General features: G+C 43.2%; 1 protein-coding gene across 3 annotated transcripts; it reads right to left on the bottom strand.

Moving 5' to 3' along the window:
* Positions 1–316: 316 nt before the first annotated feature.
* On the bottom strand, positions 317–20,547 carry LOC131458874 (cullin-1). Of its 3 annotated transcripts, none has more exons than XM_058628195.1 (22): positions 20,377–20,547; positions 11,835–12,246; positions 10,527–10,701; positions 10,277–10,444; positions 7,536–7,586; positions 7,367–7,457; positions 6,311–6,474; positions 6,056–6,218; positions 5,724–5,854; positions 4,370–4,477; positions 4,172–4,278; positions 3,846–3,894; positions 3,602–3,733; positions 3,301–3,496; positions 2,919–2,995; positions 2,718–2,836; positions 2,086–2,191; positions 1,955–2,002; positions 1,702–1,784; positions 1,517–1,622; positions 1,317–1,430; positions 317–1,157 (listed from the first exon to the last, which is right to left on the bottom strand). In XM_058628195.1, exons 2-22 carry the CDS (start codon positions 11,972–11,974, stop codon positions 1,077–1,079), a joined length of 2,409 nt encoding a protein of 802 aa, XP_058484178.1. In that variant the 5' UTR covers positions 11,975–12,246; positions 20,377–20,547; the 3' UTR covers positions 317–1,076. The 3 variants fall into 3 exon arrangements, with proteins under 3 accessions (XP_058484178.1, XP_058484191.1, XP_058484184.1); XM_058628208.1 differs by having other exon boundaries at positions 3,379–3,496; XM_058628201.1 differs by lacking the exon at positions 20,377–20,547 and adding an exon at positions 20,036–20,279.
* Between the last annotated feature and the right edge of the window lie 383 nt (positions 20,548–20,930).

Below are 20,930 nucleotides of genomic sequence, written 5' to 3'. Positions count from 1 at the left end.
TCATTTGTTTTTTTTACTCACGGCAAACTTTTCCAGGTCATGTGATGCCGAGGACGCAGTGATTGATTGATCCGCCGATTCATGACTGCAAAAAACAAAACAAAAAACACATGCAGTAACGTCTCGTTTTAAGTAATTTAAAAATGTTTGAAGTTAAACTTTTTACTTTTCTTGTTAGTGAGTAATGTACCACTTTTTTGACGTTAAACAACCTTTTATTTTCTTCACTTGTTTAAAAATATTATGTTTTCCCTCTCGTTGAGGAAACACCTGTGGTCACGTGGTCGTCATGGTAACTGATGAAGAGTCTGGAGCGTTTACAGAAAATCTTTCCTGGTTTTTATTCATCACACATTTAGAAAATGAACCACACTATACAAATGTCCACCGTCAGCTGATGAACGCGGCGACGTCCAACTCCTGCAACCTTTCACCAAACACTGACACGACCTTTTCGGTGGATAAAGAAGCGTCATGGCAGCTCCGAGCTCGCCACCTCCAATTCCTCCTCGCCCGGTGATGTCATGTCGTGCGGCGGCTGCCCAGAGACTCGACTTTTATTTAGACTTTTTAAACGTCACCATGGCGCCGGTGGGTGCGCAGTAGCATGCAGAAACCTTTTTTGGGGGGGGGGGGGGGGGGTTGGGGTGTGTGTGGCTCTCCTCTGATTGGCTAAGTCGTTACATTTGCGTTATGTAAATAAGATTTGAGGGTGTGTTCTTTTTTCTTCTTCCTCTTAGAGTCTGTGGTTATTTACAATAATGACGACATGGAAGAGTGTTCCAGTCCTGTGGCGCACTTCCCCCTCTCAGCAGCGGGGGGGCGCTTGTTTTCCTCCGAGGCAGATCAGAAAGTTAACGCCCACGTCGGTAGACGGTGGTCGTCGGGTCGCGTGTTTGATTGGCGGCGACACACACTCACAAAATGTCCGCCGCTCAGAGGATCCACACTTTATTTACTCAGACATTAAAAAACAAAAAAAACAAAAAGAAACAGAAGAACAAATAAAAATAAAACTGAGGAGCCGGGCGGGGCCACAGGGAGGAAGAGGAGGAGGAGGAGGAAGGGGGCGGAGTCTAGGCCAGGTAGCTGTACGTGTCCTTCTCGCCGTCCACTCGCTCCAGATACTCCTTCTCTATCAGGATGTCAATGCATTTCTGTCCACAAGAGGGAGACAACACACACACATCAACAACACTTTCTTTCACATGATTGTGTGTGTATTACTGTGTGTTACCTTGATGACCGGGACTCGAGATTTGTGTGTGTGTGTGTGTGTGTGTGTGTGTGTGTGCGTGTGTGTGTGTGTGTGTTACCTTGATGACGGGGACTCGAGGTTTAAATCTTGATGACAGTTGGTTCAGAACCTCGGCCAGAAGCTGCTGATGTTTCAGGACTTTCCTCATCTTCATGATCCTGACGATGGCAGCCTGTAAACACACACACAGAGCATTAAACACACACACACACACACACACGTTGGTAACCATGAAGACGGTGTGTAAACACACGTCACCTGAATGAGCAGTTTGCGATCCTCCTCGATGTTCTTGTGAGTCGTCTCCTGCTCCTGTTTCTGCTCCGTCTTCATGGGGACATTGATGTTCACCCTCAGCTTCTTACTGCACACACACACACAAACAAACAAACAAACATCAGCTGGTAAACAACAAAAACAACAGAACACACATCTCTACTCACTTCTTGTATCCGAGGAAGAGTTTGATGACGGTGTCGGGTTTGAAGTCCACCTCGTCCACGTTGGCGTTCTCGTCCTCCAACACCTGACAGACAGACGTCAGAGAGACTAGTCACGTGACCGGTGACATCACTGTCACACAATATTATACTGAACAAACAAACTCTCTGTTCTGTTTCTGACACGTGTAAACATGAACACGACCTCTGACGCCACAGCCACAGCTGAGTGGTGGGGGGCGTTTGATTTACTCACCAGCAGCTTTGACTTTAATAAAATCTGCAGAAGCTGAACCAGAAAATCCTGAAAAACAAACAAAACAAAACATTCGTGAACAAATGAGGCAGCGGGTGAACGTATGAACGTATGAAGGAGTGAACACTCACGGTTTTCATCTGAGTGCTGTCTGTGAGCTGCTGCACAGTGTAACTGTCCTCTGTGTTGTACTGCAGCAGGATGGCCATCTGGAAGGTGGAGGCCTGCAGCGTGTACCTGTAAACAACAACAACAACAACAGGGTGAGTCACAGACAAGCACATTTATTATCAACAAACTATTCAAATTATTATTCATTCTTTAGTTTCTGTCTATGGAACAGGAAATTGAAGTTTGTAAACTACTCACTCTCTCACACCAAACCCCATAGAGAAAATCAGTGATTTTAACATCACAGCACACAGGAGTTGATGATCCACTGCTGCCTCCATCACTAGCTACAAATGTGTTGTTTTGTCAATTCAGCATTTAAAATCCTTTGTTCAGATTTACCTCAGTGACATAAAGTGACCAAATGAGGCAGCAGTAGACCAGCAGCTCCTGTGCCCCCGCAAGCAAAAATCACTGATTTTCTCTATGGACTGGTGTGGGAGAGTGAGTGGTTCACAAATTCAGTTTCCTGTTATTCTTTTGTTGAGTGGCTCTGCGTCTCAGGCTGGTTCGAAAACCTTTTTAAATTTGTCATTTCCTAAATTAAGTTTTTCCACTAAGCGTCCACAGCGCCCCCTGCTGCCATCGGCACCTGTTCTTGAAGCAGTTGGTGACCAGTTCTCCTTTGGACAGGGTGTAGAGCCAGGTCAGCTTCCTGCCACTGTGTCTGCTGGCATAGAACGCCGTGAAGCGCTGGTAGCTCCGCTCCAACTGCACAGACACACACACACAGATCAGGAAGGTTCGGATGTTTTTAAGTCTTCACAGAGAAGAGATAAATGTCCTGTCTCACCTCTGAAGGCAGAGCAAAGGTGTAGGACTGCTGGAAAGGCCAAGACCCAGAGCTCAGGACCTGGATACTGAAATCCACTGTACACACACAAGAACCTTTAAGTATTTTAAACAAGTCACACTGAGCGCAGACAAACAAAAAAACATATTTTTAACTTTTACTAATTTTCCTCGTCCGAACAAAAACCTTTTAGTTTTCAACATATTAACAATGTATGACAAGTAAACTGCACAACTGTGGGCCGGTTTTGTCGTACTGTGGGGAGATTTTGTGGTACTTTGAAGAGGTTTTGTCGTACTGTGACATGGTTTTGTCATACTGTGGTGAGGTTTTGTTGTACTGTGACGAGGTTTTGTGGTACTGCGATGAGGTTTTGTCGTACCAGGGTGAGGTTTTGTCGTACTGTGGCGAGGTTTTGTCATACTGTGACAAGGTTTTGTCGTACTGTGTGTTGACTCACAGTCCAGAGGCTCAGAGTTGGTCAGGTGCTTCTTAAACTGCTCGTTCAGGTCTTTACTGACTCCGATGTCCTGGAACATCCTCTGCAGTTTGGACGTGTACTCAAAGCCACAGGCTTGCTGCGGGGGGAGGGAGACAGGCAGACACAGGGACAGGTTCAGAGTGAGACACTTTGCCGTCACCATGGAAACAAGCGTAGCTACAGGCACGAGGTGAGGGCAGACCTTGAGTTTGGAAATCATGCTGGCCTCAGCGTCGTCACTGGCGCTGTTCTGATGGACCAGGCGCTTGGCTAACATCTTAGCGTAAAACTTCTGGAAAACGTCCTTGTCCTCGATGTATTTGAACACAACCATCTGATAATGAAACACACGTGTATTTATATCTTTGTGAGGACACTTTGTCATCAGGTTTAGGGTTATGCACTTAAGGTTAAGGTTAGGGTAAGTTTGTGTGTATTAAGTTTACCACTTGGTTGAGTGTGTCCTCCAGTTCTGCCTCCTCTGGGTTTTTGGAGCTAAAAAGAGAGAAAACCACAATCAGGGCCAAATTTAAATTTAAAAATCCCAAAAGAAAACACTGGAACTAATCCATTATCATCATAAAGTAATCGTCCAGGGCATAAAATGTTGATCAAACTCTGGAAATAATGTTTCTCAAAGGTCTTGATTTTGTCCACAAACTAAAATGATTCAGTTTGAATGATTTCTTTTCTTTTATGAAGCAAAGAAACCAGAAAATATTCACATTTAAGAAGCTGAATAATGTGGTCACACGTGTCACGTGACTCTCACCTCTTCTTGAGTAAGGAGTCGCAGTATCTGGCGAGCAGCTCGGGGGATTTGCTGGACGACTGAGCCATCCTGGTGACAGCGTTGTTGTTGATGAATCGACCGCACGCCTGCAGCAACAACAACAAAAGGACATTTAATTTTCATTGAGTATTTTGAAGTATCAGCTGTTGTGATTCAGCTTCTCTGGCGATCACGGACCTTGTCGAGCGCCGCCACAAAGCCGGCGTCGTTGTTGAAGGCGGACATGACCAGGGCGTTGTACTTCTTGTGGACGTCCAGCGTGGTCTGCACGTAAACTTTAGGGTCCTGCGGGGAGAGGAAGACGAGGAATAACATCTATAACTCTACATTCGTGGCCAAAAGTTTTGAGAATGACACAAATTTCATGATCAGCTCAACTGCAAATAATTGCAAAGTCCCTCTTTGCCTTGAAAATGAACTTTATCCCCAAAAAAACATTTCCACTGCATTGTTGCCAAACAGGCTCCAGGACGCACAAGAAAGTCCAGCAAGTGCCAGGACTGTCTCCTAAAGTTGTTTCAGTTGCAGGATCGGGCCACCACCAGTGCAGAGCTTGCTCAGGAATGGCAGCAGGCAGGTGTGAGTGCATCTGCACGCACAGTGAGGCGAAGACTTTTGGAGGAAGGCCTGGTGTCAAGAAGGGCAGCAAAGAAGCCACTTCTCTCCAGAAAAACAAATCAGGGACAGACTGATATTCTGCAAAAGGTACAGGGAATTGACTGCTGAGGACTGGGGTAAAGTCATTTTCTCTGATGAATCCCCTTTCAGATTGTTTGGGGCATCTGGAAAAAAGCTTGTTCAGTGAAGACGAGGTGAGCGCTACCATCAGTCCTGTCTCATGCCAACAGTAAAGCATCCTGAGACCATTCATGTGTGGGGTTGCTTCTCAGTCATGGGTGTGGGCTCTCTTACAATCTTGCCTAAAAACACAGCTATGAATAAAGAATGGTACCAGAACGTCCTCCGAGAGCAACTTCTCCCAACCATCCGAGAGCAGTTTGGTGATGAACAATGCCTTTTCCAGCATGATGGAGCACCTTGCCATAAAGCAAAACTAAATGGCTCGGGGAACAAAACATAAAGGTTTTGGCCAGGAAACTTCCCATTGACAACTTGTGGTCAATCCTCAAGAGGCGGGTGGACAAACAAAAACCCACAAATTCTGACAAACTCCAAGTATTGATTATGCAAGAATGGACTGCCATCAGTCAGGATTTGGTCCAGAAGTTGAGTGACAGCATGCCAGGGAGAATTGCAGAGGTCTTGAAAAAGAAGGGCCAACACTGCAAATATTGACTTGTTGCATGAACTCAGTGTAATTGTCAATAAAAGCTTTTGATACTTATGAAATGCTTGTAATTATATTTCAGTATACCATAGAAACATCTGACAAGAACACCTAAAAACCCTGAAGCAGCAGACCCTGTGAAAATGTAATATTTGTGTCATTCTCAGAACTTTTGGCCACAAATGTACTGTGTGTGTTTAAAGCAGTCAGACGTGGAGTCAGGACAGAGTCAGTGGTCCGTACGTTGAGTGCAGCCTCTCCACACTTCTCGATGGCAGCCAGGCCCTGGTTGTGGATGTGAGTCTCCAGAAGCTTCTTCAGTTCGCCAAGACCGTCTGTGATCCGCGACACCAGGTTGTACATGCGGCCCAGATCTAAGATGAGATGGAGGAGAAGTTAAGATCTGACGTTTATACTTATCTTCTCAGGGTCCACGTGGTGGAGTAGTGGCTAACACGGTTGCCTCACATCATGAATATCTGGGTCCAAAAAACATGCAGAGGGTGAACCGGACTCATGACCCTCACATGGAGGATAAAGCTGTGAAAAATGAAAGAATCAAACTGCAGCTTTACCTTCATTCTTGTCGGCGTCCAGAAGGTTCTGGAACTCAGTGTGGAAGATCTCCAGGTGTTTCTCTATGAGAACCTGCTCACACTTGCGGGCCAGCTCGTCCTGAGTGGACTCGTGGAGATAAACCTGAACACGCCTCTGCTCCTCCAGCAGCCGAGCCTCCGCCTGTGGAGGAAAACATAACAAAACACACTTCAGACTTTTCCCCGCTCCATTTATACGTTCATTCTTCCCATCAGAGACGAGTGCCCGCCCACCTTCTTCATGTACTCAGTGACTGGGTTCTGCTGCAGAAACTCTGTGCTCTCACGCGTGTAGAAACGTTCCGTGTCGGTGAGGAACTGACACTCAAAGTACTCTTTGTAGACAGACAGCGTGGGACCTTTGGCGAAGGCGTCCTCCTCGTTCAGACCCAGCTCCACTGCAGCGGGACAAACAAACACGTTTAAAGATAAACGAGCCAGAAAATGACCATCATGGTTCTTTCAAGTTAAACCAGGGACCATCCAAGTTCTCTAATCTTCAGCGTTGTCGTCTGTTTTTTCTGTCTTAGGACTTTGTTTGGACTTTTTCCTCTTCATGATAACTTTGATTTTATTTAAAATACACTGTAAATACTAGAGTTGCACGATACCCACGATACCCTGTGGTGCCAAATCATAACATTTCCTACTATACTAGAAATTCTACACAACGGTACTACCGTGGATTACTATACTACCGGTGCCAGTTTCCGCTACATAGCCTCCCGGCTTTTCACTGCATGCTACTCCCTTGTAAACAAACCCACAATGCAACTACTGCAACCTAACATAACGTAACAGCTGCTGAATGATTGGCTGTTTGCCTGTTACTGGTGACGTTCGGGGATATGATAGGCTGTTTCCGCACACTGGGTCCGCCCGTCTGTTAGCTAAAGTTCTGTCTCACCCAGACGCGCGCACAGCTTACAGTCACAAACACAAGACAACACACTCACCATGGCAGAAGCACCGGGCCCAAGCAGCGAGTCTGCCGCGGCGCCAGCATCAGTGGCACCGCTAACTTTGCTGTTGCTGTTGTCAACACGTTTGTCAAAGACATAAACAATCTTCTCCCTTAAACCGTCCACAATATGACTCAGCTAAAATGCTGCTGCCTGTTTTTTATTGACATTTTTATGTCTGAAATTCGCTCCGATACTGATACGGTCCATATTTATTTATAATATTCAGTTTTAGGAAAAGTCAACATGACACGATATCCAAAGTGTTGTGTCATGAATACACATAATATCCACATATTAAGTTGGGTGTTAATATAACGTGACTTACCGTACGACTGGACGACGCCGCTGATCAGTCTGGTGTTGATGGTCTCACCGTTCCTTTCCCTCTCGATCAGTTTCAGCACCGCGTTTGTTACCTAAACACAGGAGGAGGAGGAAGTGTTGTTGTTGTTGTGACACAGACTTAATTTTGTTCCAGAAAGCCTCACACACACCTGTTTGTTGAGGGGTCGGAATAAACACTCCCTCCAGGTAACCAGAGCCAGCTGAACAGGAAACAGCAGCAGAAGAAGAAAGGATTTAATAAGAAAAACAAACACTTTTACACTGCATTTCTGTGATTAACCTCATCTCCTTCTGATCAATAGCAGCAATGGCAACAATGCTGTACAAATATATTTTTGTCCGTGTTTATTTATCCATAACAACTGAAAAATGTGTTTTTAATTTAACAATATTCTAAAAAAGATTTGTGAGAACTCTTAAAATGGCAGTAAAAACACACAGAAATTAACCTTTCAAGGTTTCAGATTTTTTTTGTTCAAAACAAGCAAATAAAGCATAACAAATACTTTCGTTAAACTTGAACTCATATATAAAGTTAAAGGAATACTTCACTGATTTGCATGTGGCTTGGCATTGCTTGGCATTGAGTAGTAGTATTTTTTTCCCTCCCTAAGTTGTAAAAAATCTTTCTAAATCCCTTTCTTATGTTGCCCTACGCCAGTCAAATAACGTGAATCGGTTCAAGGTTTGAAACTACAGCGACCATTTCTGCACTTTTTAGACCCACCAATAGGGGGACGAGACCGCATTCCGGGAACGTAAACACAGTGTCCGCCATCTTTGATAAAAATACGCTGACCGGCTCTTGCAGAGTAAGTGGTAAAAACAACGGCAGAAGGGAGTTTTCAAAACGATACTGCAGAAGAGGAATTTGAAGATCTGGTGGTGGAGTCCGATACTCGCGGCTACCCGCATGAGCCTCAATACAGCGAGGAGCAGTGGAGGACGGTAGAGGAGCAGGAGGCTGAGGGCGAGGAGCCCGGGCTGACTGCAGCTGGCGTGGACCAGTGGTGTCAGTGCTCACACCGTCTGCAGCCTCACAGACAGGACATTTCTTTTTCTTGTTATTGAAATATGAATAATTTACTCTGTAAATTCACCCAGAGTTTTCTCAGTCCTGGTCCTGAGTTAGGGCTGGGCGATATCTCGACATTTTAATATATATCAATATATTTCGAAACGAGATATAACACGGGACAATATCGTTTGTATCGATATAGTTCATTTTGCGTTAAAATGACAATACATGAGCCGCAAGTTCGCACCTATTTCTCCTCTCCCCACGTCCCCCCCCACACACACACACCCGGGGTGTGGCACTCGTGGGGGAGTTGGGTGTTTTAACACCCACGCTTTTCGCAGTGAGAGGGTTTTTTTCTGCAGTTTTTCCTCAGTTTTGCACACACGCCTCACTACAGTCGCTCCGTTCCTGCGCTCGCTGCGGCTGCCTCCTCTCCCTCTCCTCTCTACCTCCCTCTCCTGTTGTTGCCTCAAACATGACACCGTCTTTGAGTGTGACCGGCTGATGATTGGCTGTTACGCCTTAAGTCCCGCCTCTCTTGGTGTGTTAGATTTATCGTTCAGCTCGTGCTGAGGAGGCGGGAGCTAGCTAGTTCATAGTTCACACATGATATTGTTTTGACTTATATTCCGTTACTGTCAGTCACCTTTGGACATATGGAAGCCTGAAGTTGTAAATATTGATAATAAAATATAAGACATTATTTAATTATCATATCAACAAGCTGTGTGAAATATCTATGTGAAATAATTGAGAAAATTGTTCAAACCCAATTAAGCATTCATTTTCACAGATACAATTTTTATTTTATTAGTCAGGTTTGTTCCTATTTTATTAAGTACATTTTTATTTCTGTTAAAATTGTAATTGTATTAGTGGTGCAACGTATCATCATTGATCCGTGATCCGTTCGGATCAATATCTTCGGTTCGGCACACACGTAATCCCCGGATTGATTTATGAAAAAAAAAAGTTGTGCACCCACACAGCGTGGTCATGGCGAGCGGAGGAACGGAGGAGCTTGAACGCCCCGCGTCATTTAAATCCCCTTTATGGGAGCAGGAAAGGAAAGAGGTTAGTGGATAAAAACCGTGGTGTGTAGGCACTGTGGCACAAGAAAGCCATATGACAGTGAAAACACATCAAGCATGGCCACGCATTTGAAGCAACATCAACCCGGTGTTTCACCGACAGGAGTGAAAACGAAGGCTGCTCAACAACCGCTTATCACCACGGCATTTAAGCAGCCCCTTGTTGCAAAATCAGACATCACAAACGCTATTGGTGTGTTTATAGGTGCAGACATGAGGCCATATTCGGTTGTGCAAAACGAGGGCTTTAAACACATGCTGAAAGTGCTTGAGCCACGTTACGACGGTGCGCCGTCGCACACCCACAAGATTGGGGCAGACTTTTTTTGCAGTGACCTCTGACATTTGGCATGTGACTGTTTGTATATTTTTTTTAAAGGGTTTGCCTCTGGAAAACATTTGATCTAATATGCTATAATGCTTTGGGGGAAACCCAAATAACATCACAGGAAAAAATATCCAGATATATATGGAGTATCGCCATTCAGCTAAAAAATATCGAGATAAGAATTTTAGTCCATATCCCCCAGCCCTATCCTGAGTGATCCACTGCGCCTCATGTTTTACATGCTCATTTATGTGTTGGAGCAGGGGTAACATATGGGTTGGGACCCAGAGATGGGTCGCAGGAGATTTTTTTTAGGGTCCCCAAACAAAATTGCAGAATTTTGCCAACTTTTTAGTAGAGATTTTTGTGTGTATACGTTTGAAATAACAAACACCTTTCACTTACAGATTAGTCCCAACATTACACCTCAAATCTAAAAGTGTGACTCACAGAGTAAATCTCGTAAATGCCCTTGCGTCCCTCGTCGCACTCTCGTCTGACCCAGTGGCGGTTGAGGTAGGCGCAGATCCCGTTGAGGACCTTACTGGAGAAACGGTAATCCTCCCACTGCTGGGTGTAAAACTTGAGGACGCACTCGTCCATTAAATCCTCACCATCCTGAGAACAAACAAACGAGAAGAGTGTCAGCCGTGGGTTGGATGTGTAAAAAAGTGTAAGGCCGTGCAGGTGGAGGCACCACCTTCAGCAGGCTGGTCAGATAGTTCTTCAGGAACTCTTTGAGGCGTTTGTAGAGCTCCAGGCCGACAAACTGAGCCCCTCCTGGAGTGGTGGACTTTTTGGAGGGTTTGGCTGGCGGCACCGAGCCGCGGCCCTGGCTGGACTGATGGACACTGGTACAATAATTATATACATGTCTGAGGGGGGGAAAAGGTTAAGGAAGTAAACAACAACAACAGCAGCAGCAAAGATTGAAGCTCCCATCTGTAATAATGCAAGTTATGTTTTGGTGTCGGGACAAGATTTCATAACTTTTTTGACAATGGCAAGAGTGGAAAAGTGAGCAAAAACAGGCTAATCCCGAATCCTCCTGTCCATGCTCCGCCCCCCAAAACACAGGAAATCCTCGCTGTTTGTGCATCTGTAAATCCTGGTTGCACTTAAATTTTTAAGTTTGTCGTTTTAAATGCCATTAGTGAAGAATCCAGTCACATGACACATGATGGGCGGTGCACTGAGAAACAGACAGCAAATCATTTTACATTTTCGTATTAGTGTAGCGACACACTCTGGCTTTCTTTTTTTAAATGAGGACTAAATTTGATAGATTAAGAGTGTTTCATAAACAAACCACAAACCTGAACATGAACATGAACTTTAATTGAACAATATTTTGTGGTCGACTGCTTCCAAAAGTTGAAAATCATTCCTCAGACTATGTTGTTTAAAAATATGATAAAATTAATCTATGTATTAACACAGGGTTAATTTTTGTCTTTATCTTTAAAAACAAATCCTGTGGAAACACCAATTAATTTCACGTATTTACGTGTGAAAGTAAAAGGTATGGTGGCAGCAGCAAGTGTGATTGTAGAAGAGATGACATTTTTATGAGGTCTCTTGGACACATCTTGAAGTCTCTCTTCTGAGCTCAACTCGCTGGAGATCACGCCTGATTTTTCAGCTTCTTAAATGTGAATATTTTCTAGTTTCTTTGATATTTTTTTGAAATAAAAAGGTGATTTTAAAATAAAAGACTGGTCTGAGTTCATTTAAATTGAGCCTTGATGTGAGATAATGACATTTTAGGATAAATAAGCTAAATGACTAATAATATGACATATTTATATGCCTGTGTATTTAATTAAAGGCCAAATCCCAAAATAAATTCACTTCAACAGCTTCGAAAAAGTTATTTTTATGATTTATCAAGATGGCTGCCAATGATTTTATTGTAAAAATGAAGAGACACACGTGTGAAGCCTCCACACCAGTCCACACCAGACCACATCAGCACACGGTGATGTCACACGGTGTTGTCACAGGATACGTGTAGAGTTCCATGTAGCGTGACTTAGCCATGCTCTGCCGTGTGTACACCTGCTGGATTCCAGCCCGCAGGTCATCCCATATCTGGTCCAGGCCAATCTGTTTCAGTCCGTGTGGGTTCTGGGTCCGGTTTGACGACATTGTGGAGCCCCTCTCTGCGTCCTCTCCTCTCCCTCAGTGCCCTCCCGGTCCTGCTCCTGCGAGCGTTCTCCCCCCCTGGCTCCTCTCCTCAGATGGTGTTGGTCCGTCACTCGCTCTGCCCTTACAGTCTGACGTCCATCTGGCAGGCGGTGGCTCGTCTGGAAGCTGCTTTGTTTGGGATGTGAGACGAGATGCAGTCCCACTCTGCACACCAGGGTGGCGCTGTCTGCCACTCCTCCACCTAAAAGCTTTGGCAGTCCTCACCAGATGACCTGAGAGGAGAAGAGAAACACAGACTGTGATTAAAAACCCTCAGAGTTGACTTCAAACCCACAGGAACGATCATGGGTTTGTGTGTGGACACCTGGCTCTGACCCTGTAACCCCACAGACACTCTGCTGCTGCTGCTGCTGACCACACTCTGACGTGAACTCAGTTAATGACAGATTAGTCCAGTTCAGAGCCTCAATGACTTCCTTCAACACAGAGCCGTTTTCTCTGACTGCCAAGTTTCTCATCAGACCATTTTTAGACATTTGACTCAAATGTAAATTAGGACACAAATGACTTCGTAGCTGCAACAAACGATTATTTTCATAATTGATTAATCTGTTGATTATTTTCCTGATTAATCTGTTGTTTATTTTCCTGATTAATCGAGTAACTGTTTGGTCCATAAAAAATGTTGATCCGGGTTTGTCATACCTGGAAACGATGTCTTCGTTTTTGTCCGATAACCAATGACTCACTTTTTAATTAAATTAAATTAAATTAAATTAAATTAAATTAAACAAATGATTTATTTGCTTAATGGAGCTGCATAAACTGCCGCTGTATGTGACTGCATCAGATTGAGTCTGTGCTCCGGTCATGGAGGACATACTGAACAAATATTTTTAATTAGGACGTGTCAGAATGGTCAGTTATGACCATTTTTTTCAACACTTTGGCGACTGGTAGGGCCTCCAGAGTCCCAAATATAAGTATAGAAATGGTCAAAAAGTTGATTTTGCATAATATGTCCCCTTTAAGATGATGTAATACAGATCATTAACAGATTATATTTTATTTGAGTGTATTTACAGTGTATTGAATCAAATCAGTAATGTTTCTTGTAACAATTCTAACAACAAATAATTGGCATCTCAAAGTTGTCAAAGATGAGCACAAATGCAAACAAACATTTATTTATCTGTATTAGTAAAATAGAAACCAAACAGAAACAGAGAACTGACTGACGGATAGAGGTCAGGTCATGAATGTGATTCTATCACAGACACTAATGATGACTCAGGAGGCCAAAATGACAAGTGCTGCTGTAACCTGATCATAAGCCGTCTGTGCACGAGGAGAAGGTCCATAAACACAGCACCAGCACGGCGCCACAGGAGGAGACGGGAAAAACACACACACACGTGCAGTGGATTAAACCTAAATCTTATACTTTATTAACCCCCTTAGGGAAATTATTTCTCTGCATTTGACCCATCCTAGAATTAGGAGCAGTGGGCAGCCACACTGAGTAGCGACCAGGGAGCAATGGGGGTTGGGTACCTTGCTCAGGGGTACCCCAGCCCTTTTGACCTGGTGGAGACTTGAACCAGCGACCCTCCAATTACAAGCCAAGAAATGCAGAAAAGACATTTTGTGTTGGTTTCATGTGACACTGACATTATGAGAAGCTGCATTCAGACACTGATCATTCAAAACCCGGACATGAAACAGTGAGTCAACTGACACAAACATTCTGTGCTGCATTGTCCCCTTTTTCCTTGACTAAACAGAAGCATGATGTGTTGATGACTGAGCTATTTTTATTTACACCAAATCCAACAAAACGACTGAAAAATGAACTACAAAATTCTCCATAATCCAGAGTTTCTCAATCCTGGTCCTCAGGGATTCACCACGCTTCATGGAACATGTAAAACAGAGGTTCCCAAACACTGGGTTGAGAGACAGAGGGGTCGCAGATTTTTTTTGGGTCCCCAAACTTGTTTGCAGGATTTTCCCCAGCTTTTTAGTCAAGAGTCGACGAAACAGAAGCAGGCTGTGTTGATGACTCAGCGATATTTTTTTTTTAAACCAAATCCATCAAAACAACCAAGTAAGAACTGGTTATTCAAAGTAAAATTAGAATTCGGCATCGACGATGAATGCAGCAATAATCTTTTAAGGCTTCAACTAATGATTCTCTCATTCTCATACTTAATCTGTCACCTGGAAATGATGACGTCCACAAACCAAAATTGTACAGTTTTAATGTTTTCATTGTTATATATTCAAAATTATTCATATTTAAAAAGCTCAGAAATCAAAATTATAAAACACTCAAACCAAAGTCTTTTTTTCTTTCATAAACACGGCAACGTTTCACGAAACAACTAAACGCCGTAGTACATGCGTCAGTCCTGTATGAGGCGTCAAATAAATCTTTATGTATACATCACAATGTGGCACTATGACTTCAGCGTTTTCACAAAGTAGTGTACAAGAAAACACCAGGGTTGCATTTTGAGAGTTCCTCTCTCTGGGAACTGTTTCCAATAAAACAGCGCCCGCAAGAATTCTAATTTGCCACCGATGCAGATCATTAGAGCAATGATCAAAAATAACTACATGTATTTTTGTCCTCTGGTTAAAAGCAGCAGCAGAGAGACAGAAGACAGGAGGTGTTTGGGTAGAAAGTGCTGCGTACATGTAGGCAGCGCAGCTATATTTAGAAGGAGCAGGCAGCCAGCGCTCGTCCCTCTCTGGACGTCGTTCACTGCTATTAGGACCAAAGATGTGGGACATGGGACGCGTGTGTTGGTCACCGCCGCTGCCACAGAGACGCCATGTATGAACACAGATAACACAGAAGTGAAATGAGGTCACTGAACAACGGAGCAAATCTGCAGGCTTGTAAAAACGCGATACAATGTTTAGATATCCGTGCGGGACGTGTGAATTTTCTTATGAACGCAGTTCGATTATTAGCCGGTCAGTTTCTGTGAGACGACACATTCCTAAGAACAAATCTTCCTACACCTAGTTTGTGCCACAGGGTGGCAGCAGCAGCTGTGTTTGTAAATAGGATGACATTTTTACTAGCTCTTGAACGCATCTTGAAGCCTCTCCTCTCAGTTCAACTCGCTGTAGACCCCGCATATTTTTCAGCTTCTTAAATGTGAATATTTTCTGGTTTCTTTGCTCCACATAAAGAAATCATTAAAACTCAATCATTTTTAGTATGTGGACAAAAACAAGACATTTAAGAACATCATCATTTCCAGGTTTGGGAAACAACAATCAACACTTAAATTTTCTCACACTTTCTCACTTTTACAGCTACTTGATTTATTGCGAAAGTGATCTACTGATTAAGAATCATTAGTTGCAGTTGATTCAAATTACAAAAATCACCCAAAATGAAAATGAAGCGTAAAAATAGAACAAATATGAGCAGTGACACGTTTCATACAAGTAGGTGCTTAGAAGAGAGGCCAAACAACTGCAAAAATTATTATTTTTGCAGTAAACAAAACATATACATATCATGTACCTTTCACCACATATAAAGCAGTAAATGGCCACATTTCTATTGCTTAAATTGGATTTAAGGTGGCCAACTGCCACAAACAGAAAAAGGTTTTTAAAAAAACAATGAAAAACATTAGCATGACCAAAATATTCACTTTACAATCATATAAAAAGAAGCAGCTTTTGTTGTTTTGATTGTTTTGCTTGATAAATAACTTCAGGCTTTGCTGAAGTTCCTAAAAAAAAAAGTGGCGACAATATTCTCCTGGTGCCTCAAATGTAAAAGACATAAATAAATGAGTGGGAAACTTGTTTTTCAGAGAACATTTCCTCTGTTCCCAGAGAAAAACGGGCGAGATGGAGGAGAAGCCACGACACGGCAGTAAAGTGCAGGCAACACAAGGGTCACACCTTCATCACTCACTAAAAACCTGTCTTCCTCTCCACCATCAATCCCTCCCATCTTCTTCCCACCACTGCTGCTGCTGTCCCCCAGACTGACCACAGCACTGCAGCCTCCTGCCACCATCACTGCTTCACCTCTGAATGTTCAACACGTCACACAGTCCTAGGGATGTAACGATTACCGGTATGACGATAAACCACGGTAAAATTCCCGACGGTTAGTACTACCGTTTCAAATTTTAATTATCGTTAAAACCGTGATTGATTACCGCAACTGATTACCGAAAAACTCACAGTGATACTGCTCATTTCCCGGAGAAGCAGCAGCACCTGAACGGCACTCGCTCAGAAGCGGGCGCTCATGCGCAGTTTGCACCGTCTGTCCAGCGACAACACGGCTGAAGCCACCTGCGCTCCAGAGAGGTGGCTTCAGCCTCCTCTCCAGCACAAACAACACATCCCTGCTCCACTCCAGAAAGGCAGCGTCTACCTCCACCTGAGGTGCTCCAACAGTTGCCATGGCAACTGGGGCAGACAATACCACCACCAAGCTAGCAACTCGACTACACAGAAGCAAGAGTGTGTGTCTGTTTCCACTACCAGGGAAGAAAAGGTGCCCTTCACAGCAGCAGCATGGGATCAGTGTGTGTGATGACATGCGACATAGGCTGATGGAATGTTTATTGGGAAACAGGAATCTGTTGTGAAACAGGAATCCGGTGTTGACCCCGTCATCAACAAAGGTGGCAGCAAAGTTCAAAGGTTCAAATCATTTCAGGGAACCACTAAGATACAGTATATACACACACACGTGTACACAGACTATAACAACCAGGCCGTCAACTCTGAGTCATTCTGCAAAACCAATGTAATCTTTATTTAAGACGAAAAGGTTAAAACATTTCAACTGATTTTAAGTGAAGCAAAGAATCTAAATATAAACTAATAAAAACTTCTTTTTATGCATGTTATTGAAATCACTTGCACAAAAAAATCGTACATTTCTGCAAACTTCTTTGGGGACCCCAAAAACATTTCCTGCGGCCCATCTGTGGGTCCCCAACCCAGTGTTTCGGAAGCACTGAATTACACAACCAAAGCACTTAAATAGAAGAACCTACACTGTCAGAAACAAATCCCAAAATAAAATTCATAATGGGAAGTAAAAGGCTAATAAACTAATGAATCAATTATGAAAAGGGTCGTAGATAAACTTGGTAGTTGCAACCCGAGGTTGTGTGATTGCTTTTTTTAAGTTCTCACTTCTCCACTAAGTTAATTATACGTATAGATTTGGTCCAGATAATCGTGATAAGGACATTTTTTATGTAAGTTACTACAACAACTCATGACCAAGAGATGAGTGTTTGTTTGTGAGAGAGAGAGAGAGAGAGGGAGAGAGAGAGGGGAAGAGGCAAGAGGAGGAAGAACGACGGAGAGCAACATATGTTGCCCAGTAAATCAGATTATCCTGGTCACTGTGTGTCCTCCTGGCCAGACTGAACAACCTCATAACCTAATTTTGAACAACACAAAGAATGCAAACCACAACAAAACAAACACAAACAAAGAGAGAGAGAGTGAAAGATAGAGTGGGGGAACCTGCTCTTTCCTCAGAGGCAAAAACATAAATGACTGGGATTTCCTTCCTTAAATCCCTCTAAAGTTTTGTTGATGTAAACGCAAACATCAAACTCCAAGACTGAGATGAAGATTATCTTGCGTGCAGGTGAGCTCTGCGTGTGTGTGTGTGAGATGCAGGGAGGGAGGACGTTTCATTAGCGTTAGCAGCTTCTGATTCTCTGTTGCTCTGCTCAGCATTCACAAAAGCAGCCAAGCAGCACAGACCCATCACAATCTCCTCTGCCTCGACTTCACCATCACTGCCCGCCCTCCCTCCCTCCCTGCCTCTTCCATCACTACAAAACACCTTGTACATGTCAAACAGTCGGACCTGGACGGGTCAGATGGGGTCGCTCTGACCAGGCGCCTGTGGCTCAAACTACTTCAAATCTATCACAAAAATAATGCTGCACCAAATGGTTTGCACTAAATTTCACTGCTTGTGTGTTTACCTGTAACCAAACATAAACACTACAAAGAAAATGAATTAAACCCACAGATGAGAGATTTAAACCAAATAACTTACAGGTAAATTACTCATTGTTTCAGCTCCTGCAGCATCAAATGATTAAGTTCATCATGTCTATGGATCGATTCATCGATTGGACCAAAACATTCACAAATCTGCTCAGCCGATTTTTGCCATTTAACAACAATCTGCATTTAATCATCAGCTGAATGAGTTTACACATTTTTTATACTTCTACACTCACTTGTGGAGATAAAACTCAGTTTATGTAAGTAAGTAATCTTATTTGTTTTATATGTTATTTGATCAGATGGAGGAGGGGAAAAACAGAAAATCTGTAACATGTAGATGGCAGAAAAAGTAAAATATAGCATTAAATTATTGGACATAAAAAACACACCTCTAGTGTACAAACAACCTAAAACATTCTGTTTTCCTTTTATAACAAAAGAGACCAGATAATATATTTAGAGAAATGGCAATTAGATTTATAATCAACAAGTACCAGCCTAAACTACTGCGCATGACCAAGAAATAAACTGAAATATAAAAAGTTAGAGACTAAAATCATTAAATTACAAAAATTATTAAAAACTAATCATACAGAGGCTGAATCATTTCCATCCAAGTGTTCTTTCTGACAAACTTGTCAGTTTCATGAACAATGATGAGGATTAAGGTTCTCTCTGTCTCGGTTATGATCAGATCAGTTTCTGCACTTGTATTTACCTTCTGCTGGCCTGCAGAGCTGCAGTCATGTCTCTCACACACACACACACACACACATACACAAAGCCTGTTACACTGAAATGCCATGCATCGTGTTGTGATGTTGAGCACAGAACGCAAACTCTGCATCAGTGCGAGCTGTCGCACGTGTGCCAAGATGTGTACACATCACAAGAGAAGTGGTCACAGACGCTGGCAGCCAGAGGGAGCACCAGAAACATTTAACCACCTAACAAACACCTCATCTAATAAAACTCAAACCAACTTAATCCTGCAATATCTCACTGTGAGACAGACTTTTCCAACAGTAAACTGAAGTTTGAGTTGTTGATCCACTGCTGCCTCCATCACTAAGTTCTATTGTGTTATTTACAAATTCTGTGCTTGAAATACACAAGCTAAAATCACTGACTTTCTCTATGAACTTTGGTGTGAGAGGGTGAGTGGTTTACAAAATTCAGTTTCCCCTTGGAAAAGTCTGTCTAACCGTGAGACAGTGTTTTCACAGTGAACCAGCGTCTGTCTCTCAGGCTGGTTCTGGAGAAGCAAACTTTAAAAAACCTAAACTATCGTCTTAGCGTTATGTAGCAGAAGATAAAGTCACATCCTGTTGCTGTATTGTAGGGTCCTCAATGAACAATTAAATGTATATTTTTTTCCTACATGAATCATAACATGGAAACCCTGAGATTCTTTGATCCCGAAATTCTTATTTCCTTCAAACCCAAGCAATCACAGGAAACTAAAACGTGACAAAACTCACCAACAAACTACAACAGATAATAAATGACAACAGAAGTGTCTTTAAGTAGCAATATGTATTCAGTTTAAGTTCAGAAGACAGAACACTGTGAACTGTCAACTGGACATCTATAATGAACATCAAAAATGTCAACAATGATTTCCCCAGAAAAAAATCAATCAGAGCCAGTCAGTCATCACCAATATTCAGCTGTAATGAATCAAAGGAAACAGAAATCAAATCTTAACAAGAAAACAAAGCCACATGAACATCTCCAGGCCTTAAGAATGGTTCACAACGATTTTCGCCCCTGGTCTTCTCTCCATGTCCCGGGAGAGAGAGTGTTTGAGCCCCGTGTCAGGTCCAAATCACCATCCTTCACTCCAGCCAGGGCCGACCAGTCCGCTGTAAACCCGAGCCGAGCTGACGCCCCCTCGGTTGACAGCTTTAACAAACCGCGTCACATACATAAACATGTGTATTAACGTCATTTATGGAGGTTTCGTGACGCTGCGCAGTGAATGTGAACCACAGCCTGCTACGCAACACTGTTAGCTAGTGTTAGCATTACCTTCTGGGCTAAATTAGCCTGTTAGCTCGTCAGGAGGCGCTGAGGAGTCTGGCTCCGGATCAAACTCACGCTCCGTGTGTGTGGACCGTGTTTAATAATCCTTTTGACAAGAAACAGTTGCGTGAACTATATTTAACACTGAGACATAATCCGCCGGGGTAACGGTTGAGGACAGCGGGGACTTGAGAGTCCGTGTCGCGGGTGTAAAATGGCAGCCTTAGCTGCTCAATAATGAGTCAGGAAAACAGTCCGCTAGCCCGTTAGCATTAGCCAGTTAGCTGATGAGCGCCGCCAGCCTTCGCTCGGGGCTCCGTAAAAACCCCGTCACCGCCGAGTCTTACCATTGTCAGGGCCGTCGCTGTCGCTGTGTCCTCGGCGTGTGGGCGGTGTTTTCCGGCTTGAAACGCGGTCTCCTCCGCCGCACTGGACGTGGTTCCCTGTGCGTGTTTGCTCGCCTTGTTGCTAACTGCGACCGCTGCGCTTCGCTCGCACAAAGATCAACTGAGCAGCCACCGAATCATGACGCGTTCAAGGACCGTCAGAAAAGTACTTTGAAAAACAAAGGCTGCACACGCGCATGCAAGTACAGCGGGAAAAAAAGAATCCTTTGAAAACACTTTACAACTTTGTTTATAATTTCAGCAATTAAGTTATATTCAAGCCATCAAAATATATGTATATGAATACATTTTTATATATGTACAGATTACACAAACTAAAAATGTTATGTTACACGAGACAAATAATAAAATAATGAACCAGTAATAACCAATAAAAATCAGCATCAAATTCAGATAAGAATTTCTTGATGACGACTCATAAAATCCACATGTAACTGCAGTTCAATAAGGAGACTCTGTGGAGAAAACTCGGAGCTCACCGAGTTCCCATGAAC

Source organism: Solea solea, chromosome 1 (genome assembly GCF_958295425.1).
Source record: "Solea solea chromosome 1, fSolSol10.1, whole genome shotgun sequence".
Lineage (NCBI taxonomy): Eukaryota > Metazoa > Chordata > Actinopteri > Pleuronectiformes > Soleidae > Solea > Solea solea.
The sequence above is the reverse complement of the archived record's forward strand: the minus strand, read 5'-3'. Positions and strand labels throughout refer to the sequence as shown.

Coding starts and splice junctions, on each gene's coding strand:
- LOC131458874 (XM_058628195.1), bottom strand. CDS start 11,974: ATGTCGTCAAACCGGACCCAGAACCCACACGGACTGAAACAGATTGGC. Junction 3,734..3,845: donor AGGACACACTCAACCAAGTG/GTAAACTTAATA, acceptor TTTCATTATCAG/ATGGTTGTGTTCAAATACAT. Junction 3,497..3,601: donor GCATGATTTCCAAACTCAAG/GTCTGCCCTCAC, acceptor CTCCCCCCGCAG/CAAGCCTGTGGCTTTGAGTA.